This window comes from Astatotilapia calliptera, chromosome 6 (assembly GCF_900246225.1).
Source record: "Astatotilapia calliptera chromosome 6, fAstCal1.2, whole genome shotgun sequence".
Lineage (NCBI taxonomy): Eukaryota > Metazoa > Chordata > Actinopteri > Cichliformes > Cichlidae > Astatotilapia > Astatotilapia calliptera.
The window spans coordinates 188045-198338 of NC_039307.1; the positions used below are offsets into that span (position 1 = coordinate 188045).

General features: G+C 51.7%; 1 protein-coding gene across 2 annotated transcripts; it reads left to right on the top strand.

The window, feature by feature from the left end:
* The first annotated feature begins 181 nt into the window (after positions 1 to 181).
* On the top strand, positions 182 to 9882 carry esf1 (ESF1 nucleolar pre-rRNA processing protein). 2 transcript variants are annotated; one of them, XM_026169470.1, is made up of 14 exons: positions 182 to 271; positions 1381 to 1742; positions 1906 to 2207; positions 2293 to 2406; positions 2496 to 2605; positions 3329 to 3481; positions 3925 to 4039; positions 4216 to 4390; positions 4477 to 4623; positions 4722 to 4849; positions 5358 to 5445; positions 5689 to 5780; positions 5863 to 6009; positions 9378 to 9882. In XM_026169470.1, exons 2-14 carry the CDS (start codon positions 1403 to 1405, stop codon positions 9702 to 9704), a joined length of 2238 nt encoding a protein of 745 aa, XP_026025255.1. In that variant the 5' UTR covers positions 182 to 271; positions 1381 to 1402; the 3' UTR covers positions 9705 to 9882. The 2 variants fall into 2 exon arrangements, with proteins under 2 accessions (XP_026025255.1, XP_026025257.1); XM_026169472.1 differs by lacking the exon at positions 182 to 271 and adding an exon at positions 318 to 562.
* The last annotated feature ends 412 nt before the right edge of the window (positions 9883 to 10294 follow it).

The window sequence follows — 10294 nt, forward strand, 5'->3', positions numbered from 1 at the left end:
TCAAAATAAAATGACTTAAATTAAATAAAATAATATATAAACAATACAGTGATAATTAAATTAATAAGTTAATTTAATAAAATTAATTAAATTAATAAAATAATTTGCGTTTGTTGTTTGCCGTGTCACGCTGTGTTTAAACCGCGTTTCGCTCCTGTTTGTCCCACTTCGCTCGCCTTAGAGAAAGGGGCGGGGCGGAGCAGATGACGCTACAGCGTTGCAAGCTGGGTAAACACGTGTGTGAGATCGCGGAGGAGCGGACACTGTGTCGGTAAAGTTTCACCAGTTTCTAAGTTTAATTTAAAGCTCGCGTTGTTTCAGGTGTTTCAGATGTTTCAAGCGTAGACGTGCTGTTTCCGGTCCTCTCAAGTGTTTCCTGTGCTCTTTGCTATTTCCGGTGTCTCCAGGTTGTAAACATGAAAACAGAAAGCCAGGCTGAGGTGTGCGGCGCAAACTGAGCGATGATTTCAAACCCGATCCTCTTTAAAACCTCCAAAAGTTTCAGAGGATGAAACAGACAAGAGCACAGAGAACGATTCAAAACCGTCAGATCAATAAAACGGTGAGATCGATAAGAACCGTCTGGGCGCTGCAGTCTGAGCTCATCGCGGCTCAACGACACTGATACCTGTGAGGTCATCACCGGTTGCTGCGTCGGTTCGCACACGTCTGTGATGACAGTGAGAAATAAGGGGCGTGTTTACACGCCGCTGACCTCTCGTGACCTCAGCTGGACCTCAGCTCCTGCCTCCTCGGACGATCACAGCCTGGAAGCCTGGAGCCTGTCCCAGCGCTCACACCGCGAGAGGCGGGTCCACCCGGGCAGGTCGCCGGTCTGTCAGCCGGCACCTGTAAACGCAGCATGTAGCAGGAAGCTGGAGAACTCAGAGGGAACCCAGGCAGGAGCCGGGACAACCAGCAGGTTCTAACCCAGAGCTGTGAGGCAGCCGTTCCGTCCACTGGACCGGCCTGCTGCACAGACTGTCTCCACACTGCTCCTGCACGGGGGACAAACTGTGGTCTGCCTGGAGCTCGGAGGAGGCAGGAGCGAGTCTCCGTCCTTCAGGACCAGAAGATCCAGCGGAGGTCATGAAGAAGAAGGACTGGCGCTGTACACACTGACATCACAGAGTTCATGTTGTCCACCACTGCACGTTTCTTTGCTCCGTGTCATTGTTGTTGGCATTAAAATTGTGTTTTAAAACGTGAGCGTTTTCAGTTCTACGACCTCATAAGAGCCGGTGATCGTAGTAATGAGGATTACTGAATGACCCTGAATGCCACACGTGTGTCCATCAAGAGGCTGGGGGTTGGGTTTGACGTCCGAGCAGAAACCAGCTCGGTGTGAAACGTGGTTTTTAACTGGTTTCTGTTCTGCAGGTGACGCTGGGATTTTACCGCCATGTCGTCCAAAAAACGCCCAGACGGGGACGAGCGCTTCCTCCGGGTCCAGAAGGACCCGCGGTTCTGGGAGATGCCAGAGAGGGAGCGCAAAGTCAAGATCGACAAACGCTTTCAGTCCATGTTCCACGACGAGCGCTTCAAGGTCAAGTACACGGTGGACAAGCGAGGGCGGCCCATCAACCACACCTCCGCTGAGGACCTGAGGCGCTTCTACAAACTGTCCGACTCCGAGGGGGAGGAAGCTGGCGAGGGCGAGGAAGCAGCAGAGGTGAAGAAGAAGAAGGACATTGGCGGCGCCAAAGCAGAGCAGCCTAAAGGAGCAGCAAGTCTCTCTGAAGGTCAGGAGATGTTTTCATGTTAATGAACTTCTGGTAAAAACACGCCGTTACCATAGCAACACTGTGTGAATGATTGAGGGGTGTCCAGGTGACCTTTGACCCTGCTCAGGTAAGCGTGTCAGAAACGATTTGACCGTCTCTCTTCTGTTCGATGCTGATGCAGGTGTTGAAGATGATGACGAGCAGCGGTCTGCAGAGGAGGATGAAGATGACCTAAGCGTCTCTGATGAGGAGGAGGAGGAGGCGCAGAGTGACGAGGCGAGTGGATCTGATGAAGAGGAGTCGGGCCTGGATTCGGGGGACGACAGCGACAGCGGGCCGGATCTGGCCCGGGGGAAGGGCAACATCGAGACGAGCTCGGACGAAGACGACGAGGACGACGTGGGCGCCATCCTGAGGAAAGAGGAAGAGGAGATCGAACACGACTGGGGGGAGCTGTGCAAAGACGCGCCGCGGAGCGACGAGGTGATGCTGTGTGCGGTAAAGGCTGAAGGTCAAAGGTTAGTCTGCGCCACCAGGAAACGTTGCTAACACGATCTCACCGCGTTAGGTGTCGGCGCGGCTCGCCGTCTGCAACATGGACTGGGACCGGCTGAAGGCCCGAGACCTGCTGGCTCTGCTCCAATCCTTCACGCCCAAAGGCGGCGCCGTGCTCTCTGTGAAGGTAAGGAGACCTGCGTGGGTTTGTCTGTGTGTGGGCGGAGCCGGGAAGTGCTGATGATCAGCACAGTGCGTGCTGGGTTATGCTTGCAGATCTACCCGTCAGAGTTTGGGGAGGAGAGGCTGAAGGCGGAGGAGAGTCAGGGACCGATGGAGCTGAAGGCGCTGCCCGACGACTCGGAGGACGACACGGAGGAGGAGAGGTAATGATGATGTCACAGAGAGGCGGGATTTAGATGCAGTTTTCAGCCAGACTTTGTTAGTCGAGCAGCTCGTGGGAAAGTTTGTGTCATGAGGCTGCGTCGGCTCTGACGGTTCGGCACCGGCGGGACGTTTGTTGGCTTTTCAACATAAAAGGTGGATTACATGAATATGCAGGCCACTTCATTAGGTACACCCTGCACTCTTAATTCTTCATGCATCAGATTCAACATCTGCTGGAGTGACATCATCATGACATCATCGCACAGGTGCTGTAGTGAGTGCAGCAAACTCATCGTGGTGTTCTAGAAACCGTCTGAGATGACCTGAGCTTTGCTGGAGCAGCGCTCCACGCCATCACAGCGGCGCCTCTGCTAGCGTTTCACTCAGGGAGCTGCTGCTCGCTGCAGATCAGCAGAAACACAACCGTGACACATTCATGGTCTCTGAAACCTCCTTTCTTCATCAGTTGGGTCAGTTTAAACTTCAGCATGTCTGCATGCGCTGAGCTGCTGCCCTGTGATTGGCTGATCAGGTATTTGCATTAACGAGCAGATGCACAGGTGTACCTAATGAAGTGGCTGTAACTGTAACCTTATTGCTTTGAAACAAGCTGCATTTGGACACCAGTGATTCTGTGTACACTTAAAAACAGCTGTGCAGTATCAGGTGGGCGGGGCTCCCTGCTGACCTGTCAGACGGTCATGGGTGTTGTGTGCTCTCAGGGTTTACAGGGAGAAGCTGCGGGACTACCAGTTCAAGCGTCTGAAGTATTTCTACGCCGTGGCGGAGTGCGACTCGGCCCAGACGGCGGCGAAGATCTACGAGGAGTGCGACGGCTACGAGTACGAGAGCAGCTGCTCCGTCCTCGACCTGCGGTACGTCAGCAAACGGCAAACGCGCGCACGTCAGGCTCACGCTAGCTGCGCTCGGACCTGCGTGTCAGCGAGCAGACTAAAGTGACTCATGTGTTCCTGTTGATAAACTTCAGCTTTCCCCACTTCAGTTATTCCATAATGAAGGTTTGTAGATGTAGTCGTTCCTGAATCGGACGTCTGCAGGGAAGCCAGGATCTGAGTATTTAACATTCCCCAGCTGAGCTTCCATCCATGAACTTTAGTTCAGTCAAAGGTCAGAGTGCACGCGCTGCAGGGTCACCATGATGACGCGCGCGTTAATCATCCAATAGTTACACACAGATTTGTTCCAGCTTGTTGATGAAAGCCAAACGCGTCATGTTGTTCAGCTTCAATGTCGATCATCGACTTTAGAAGCTCGTTAAAGGATCTCACGGCTTGTCCTCTTCTCCTGATACGAGCAGCTTCGTTCCCGATGACGTGAAGTTTGACGAGGAGCCCAAAGACGCGGCGACGGACGTAAACCTGTCGGCCTACACGCCCAAGCTCTTCACCTCGTCTGTGATCGCCACCTCGAAGGTAAGCACTTCCCCGACACTCGCCATCAGAGGCGACAGGAAGAGTGTTGGCAGACTTTACAGGTGTGATGATGTCAGGCGGGTTCACCTGTGCGAATGAAGTTTGTTACTCAGAGCTGACGTCAGGGCAGGAGCTCCGTGCAGCAGGCGGTGACGTGTTTGTGTCGACCCGATCAGGTGCAGCTGACGTGGGATGAAACCGATCACGAGCGCGTGACGGCCCTAAACAGGAAGTTCAACAAAGACGAGCTGCTGGACATGGACTTCAGAGCCTACCTGGCCTCCTCCAGCGAAGAGGAGGAGGAAGGCGGTGGTGACGGAGCCTTTGAAGAGGACGTGAAGACGGCGGCAGGTGAGAAACACGAGAACATGACGGTTTTCTGACTGCTGAAATGTGAAAGCGGCGCCGAGCAGGTGTGCTGTGTTTGTGCCGGACAGACGAGCGCGTCGTGGAGGCGCAGGAGAAGAAGACGAAGAGCGAGGAGCAGATCTCCAAGTACAGAGAGCTGCTGAAAGGCATCCAGGAGAAAGAGAAGAAGGTGCAGGAGGACAAAGACATGGAGATGGAGGTCACCTGGGTGCCAGGTACGAGCACGCAGCCTCACTTCCTGCTTTCTTAACACGAGGAGAGGTCGGGCCTGAAGGCGGGGCTTGTTTTAAAAGTGTTTTTCTCCACGCCGCAGGCCTGAAGGAGACGACGGAGCAGCTGGTGAAGAAGAAGCTGGAGGCCAAAGACGTGCTGACGCCCTGGGAGGAGTTCCTGCAGAAGAAGAGAGAGAAGAAGAAGCAGAAGAAGTGTGAGAGTGAACAGGTGAGGGCGTGGCTTGCAGACGCAAACGGCGTCTTTGTTGGATGGAACGTTCCAGCTTTCGTTAGTAGCAGCATTCTTACATCACTCGATGTGGAGTCCACGATGCTCCGCTGTGAGAGCTGCTGCTTTTACTTTGACATGTCGGATCAATTTCCTGAATCGGTTTTGGAAAACCGAACATCAGCAGTTCGCCGAGTGAGGCTGACACTGCAGGCGCGCCAGATTATCTGTGATCAGCTGTAATTATAATTATAAGTAATTATAAACCAGCCCTGAGCTTCTGGTCCGGGTCCCGGATAATATGCAGGTTATTGGAGCAGTTCAGACGCTGTTTGTTCTGGTTTCAGTCCAACACGTGTTGCTTACATCATCCTGAGGCTGCAGCCTGATTGGCTACTGACGAACGCCTCTGAGCCTCTTTACGCTGAGCCTGAGACGTTTGTATTCACGCCGATCATATCCAAGTGTGATGATGTCACCGACCTGTCTGATGGTTTCTCCTCATCAGGGAGCGGAGGGAGCGCTCAGCAACGACGAGCTTCCTTCAGACGTCGACCTCAGCGACCCCTTCTTCTCCGAGGAGCTCGGTGCTGCAGGTGCGTGTGTGTGTGTGTGTGTGTGTGTGTGTGTATGTGTTTGTGTTCGTGTGTGTGTGTGTGTGTGTGCGTGTGTGTGTGTGTTTGTGTTTTTGTGTGTGTGTGTGTGTGTGTGTGTGTGTGTGTGTGTGTGCACGTGTGTGTGCACGTGTGTGTGTGTGTGTGTGTGTGTGTGTGTGTGTGTGTGTGTGTGTGTGTGTGTCCACCAACAGAGCTTCAGGGTCTCTGATTTTGTCTCTGCAGACATGAAGAAGAAACAGAAAGGGAAGAAAAAGAAGAAGCAGGAGGAAGAGCGACGGACGGCCGAGGAGGAGGAGGAGCTGCAGAAACAGAAGGTCAGAGGTCGCGGCTCGGCCGGGCCGGTTCTGGATCTGATCGTTTCGGCCTGTCCCACGTAAACTGTGTGTGTGTTTCCAGGCTCAGATGGCTCTGCTGATGGACGACGACGACAAACACAAACACTTCAACTACGACAAGATCGTGGAGCAGCAGAACCTGAGCAAGAAGAAGAGGAAGAAGCTGCTGAAGAAAGGGGAGGAGCTGCCGGAGGACGACCACTTCCAGGTGAGCATACTCTCAATGGCTGCCGGCTGAAAACTGTAGCGAGGCGCCAGCTTAACCTTTGACCTCTGTGGTTCTGTGGTCGCCTGAACTGAACAGGATTCAAATGAAAGCGAACAATGTGCTGCTGTGAACACGAGGCCGAGAACAGCTGAACTCACAGCTGAGCTGATGAGCTGCAGTGATCCAGGCTCGCTGTTGGCCACAGTAGGAGTTCAACAACATTCAGGCTCCCTGCTTTTACAGACAATAGGGCTTTGGAGTTGACGTCACGCCGCAGTGCATTGTGGGATTGCGGCGCCATGTCAGAAGGCCACAAATCAAAACAAACACACTGTGTTGGAAGCAGGAGCGTCAGAACCTTAAAACCAGCGCAAGAGACAAAGGGCTGTATCGCGACCGGACGCCAAGAGACAGTAACTGGAAGAAAAACGGCGTGCATCGGTAATGTGGACCCGTCTGAAAAAAGGCAGTGGAGCGGAAACCCGGGCAGCCTACCGCCGTTGTCCTATCCCCATATTTTCGCGTGCCTTGTCTGTGGAGTCGGCGCATACACGGCGCACATCTGATTCACAAACGGTTGGGTACGAGATTTGGCCGTTGTGAGTGCGTTGACCATGTGACCAGGATACAGCCAGAGGTCGCTCATAACATTAACTTCTCCTCAGCAGCTCTAGATGAACGATCCACGAGCGATGCCAGCTGTTCTTGCTAAGTAACAGACTTTTCTTTTCTGTTTTACTGAAACCGCTTCACAGAAAGTACAATTATTTACAATGAACTGTAAACGCAACACAGCAGTTTTATGAATATTCAACAAGAGCAAGTGTCATTGGCCCTGGTTTGACAACCACACTGGGCACATGTTCACCAAAACACAGCAAACCTTCACAACCTCATCAAGCAGCGCTGTGTGCCGGTCAGTCAGCTCGTGCCCCGTGGGCAGCGTTGGAGCCCAGTCTGGCTTTGTTACACCCACGCTCATATGCTGGTTTGCCTGCAATAATGCCAAATAATAAGCTACTCCGTCAACACGACGTGGCTCTGCAGCATCCCACATTAGGATGTTTTATCTAATGACCTATGACCTCAGCGCATTCAAAATAACACTAAAAGCCTGTTAAGAGACCTATGAATTTATTTAGAAGTCAGCGGAAAGAAAATGCCGCGAGCAAACCAACAAAAAACGAGGGATGGCAGAGAAGTCGATATCCGCTCGTGTGAGCGCTGCAATCCAAGCCTGACGTCTTCGTTTAGTAATATCGGATACGTGAGAAAACTCCCGTTGCCTCCAGGAGGGGAAACGATGGAAAGAGAGGCGATTTTCCAGCTTCTTGCCTTCACGATCGCGTGATCTAACGTTGCAACCGACAACACAGGACGTACGAACCATACAGTGGGGCAAAAAAGTATTTAGTCAGCCACCGATTGTGCAAGTTCCCCCACCTAAAATGATGACAGAGGTCAGTAATTTGCACCAGAGGTACACTTCAACTGTGAGAGACAGAATGTGAAAAAAAAATCCATGAATTCACATGGTAGGATTTGTAAAGAATTTATTGGTAAATCAGGGTGGAAAATAAGTATTTGGTCACCTCAAACAAGGAAAATCTCTGGCTCTCACAGACCTGTAACGTCTTCTGTAAGAAGCTTTTCTGTCCCCCACTCGTTACCTGTATGAATGGCACCTGTTTGAACTCATCATCTGTATAAAAGACACCTGTCCACAGCCTCAAACAGTCAGACTCCAAACTCCGCCATGGCCAAGACCAAAGAGCTTTCGAAGGACACCAGGAAAAGTATTGTAGACCTGCACCAGACTGGGAAGAGTGAATCTACAATAGGCAAGCAGCTTGGTGTGAAAAAAATCAACTGTGGGAGCAATCATCAGAAAATGGAAGACATACAAGACCACTGATAATCTCCCTCGATCTAGGGCTCCACGCAAGATCTCATCCCGTGGGGTCAAAATGATCATGAGAACGGTGAGCAAAGATCCCAGAACCACACGGGGGGACCTGGTGAATGACCTGCAGAGAGCTGGGACCAAAGTAACAAAGGTCACCATCAGTAACACACTACAATACAACGGCAGGGAATCAAATCCCGCAGTGCCAGACGTGTTCCGCTGCTGAAGCCAGTGCATGTCCAGGCCCGTCTGAAGTTTGCCAGAGAGCACATGGATGATACAGCAGAGGATTGGGAGAATGTCATGTGGTCAGATGAAACCAAAGTAGAACTTTTTGGTATAAACTCAACTCGTCGTGTTTGGAGGAAGAAGAATACTGAGTTGCATCCCAAGAACACCATACCTACTGTGAAGCATGGGGGTGGAAACATCATGCTATGGGGCTGTTTTTCTGCCAAGGGGACAGGACGACTGATCCGTGTTAAGGACAGAATGAATGGGGCCATGTATCGTGAGATTTTGAGCCAAAACCTCCTTCCATCAGTGAGAACTTTGAAGATGAAACGAGGCTGGGTCTTCCAACATGACAATGATCCAAAACACACCGCCCGGGCAACAAAGGAGTGGCTCCGTAAGAAGCATTTGAAAGTCCTGGAGTGGCCTAGCCAGTCTCCAGACCTCAACCCCATAGAAAATCTGTGGCGGGAGTTGAAAGTCCGTGTTGCTCGGCGACAGCCCCAAAACATCACTGCTCTCGAGAAGATCTGCAGGAGGAATGGGCCAAAATACCAGCTACTGTGTGTGCAAACCTGGTAAAGACCTATAGTAAACGTTTGACCTCTGTTATTGCCAACAAAGGTTATGTTACAAAGTATTGAGTTGTATTTTTGTTATTGACCAAATACTTATTTTCCACCCTGATTTACCAATAAATTCTTTACAAATCCTACCATGTGGATTCATGGATTTTTTTTTCACATTCTGTCTCTCACAGTTGAAGTGTACCTCTGGTGCAAATTACTGACCTCTGTCATCATTTTAGGTGGGGGAACTTGCACAATCGGTGGCTGACTAAATACTTTTTTGCCCCACTGTAGCTGACGCTCCTTGCGCTTCGTTTGGCCTACTGTTGTGGCGGGAGGGGGCGTGGTTAATCATAAATAAATGATTAACCTTAGTGATTAAGTTTGAGTGCAGTGATGGAGTTATTCTGCATGTAGCATTGGGTGGGTGGGGGTGATGGAGGTCACGCTCGGGGCAAACGGCCGCTCCTCAGTCTGTTTGTGCAGGATTGGTTGGTCTGCATCGTTTGGCTGATGGCAGCAGGTCACATGATGTGACCGCAGTGGGAAACGATGGCGCTGACCTTCAGACCCGTCTGGGCCAATCCAGGCTCAGGTGTGCGTGAAACTGACCTTACGATACACCTGGAGCTAAATGTCCCGTCTCTCCCTCTCTGCAGGTGGACGTTAAAGACCCTCGTTTCCAGGCCATGTTCACCTCCCATCTCTTCAACCTGGACCCCTCCCACCCCAGCTACAAGAAGACCAAAGCCACGCAGAGCATCGTAGCCGAGAAGCAGCGCCGGCGGGAGGAGCAGCAGCGGCGCCTGGAGGGCGCTCAGGAGGTCACGCCCACGCAGGCGGAGAGCGACAGGAAAAGTCGGGAAGCAGAGTCTGACGCTCGGGCGACAACGACGCAGATGGACCCGAGTCTGTCGCTGCTCGTCAGATCCATCAAAAGCAAAACGCAGCAGTTTCAGGCTCGCAAGAAGCAGAAGCTGCTGTAGCTCCAGACGTTAGCCACGTCCATCAGGCGCCGATCACGCAGGATCTACTTCCTGGACTGCCCTCGGGTTTTGTGTTAATATGTTTGTGTGCAGCGGGATCCTGACAGCAGCACGAACGTGGAAAAGTTTTATTATTGATGTTTCACAGAACTGAGATTAAAAGGATTAAAAACACAGAGTCGTTCGTCTGGATCGCTCCTTCGCTATAATGCTGTAATATCGTTCTGTTCAGGCAGGCCGCGGGCAGCTGCAGCCGCCAGCGTCGCATCCACCCGTCAGTCAAAGAGGCCACGCCTCTAATCAGCAAGCTTTAATGCAGCCTTGCATCCTGGCCGAGGGTTAATAATCCGTACAAAACCCATCAGCCGAGTTTCCAGGGAAAGGTGATGATTGGCTGAGAATGAGCAACAGTCACATCATGTTAAACGACTGACAGAATCAGGCCTTTCTGTAAACATCAGACGAGATCAGAGTTCAGATCTGCCCACGCTGAAAACAGGTGACAGCTGCTGCTGTGTCACGGACACGTCACCGACGCTTCCTTTATCCCCACCAGAATGTTTAGTCATCCCAGAGGAAGTGTTGTGGTC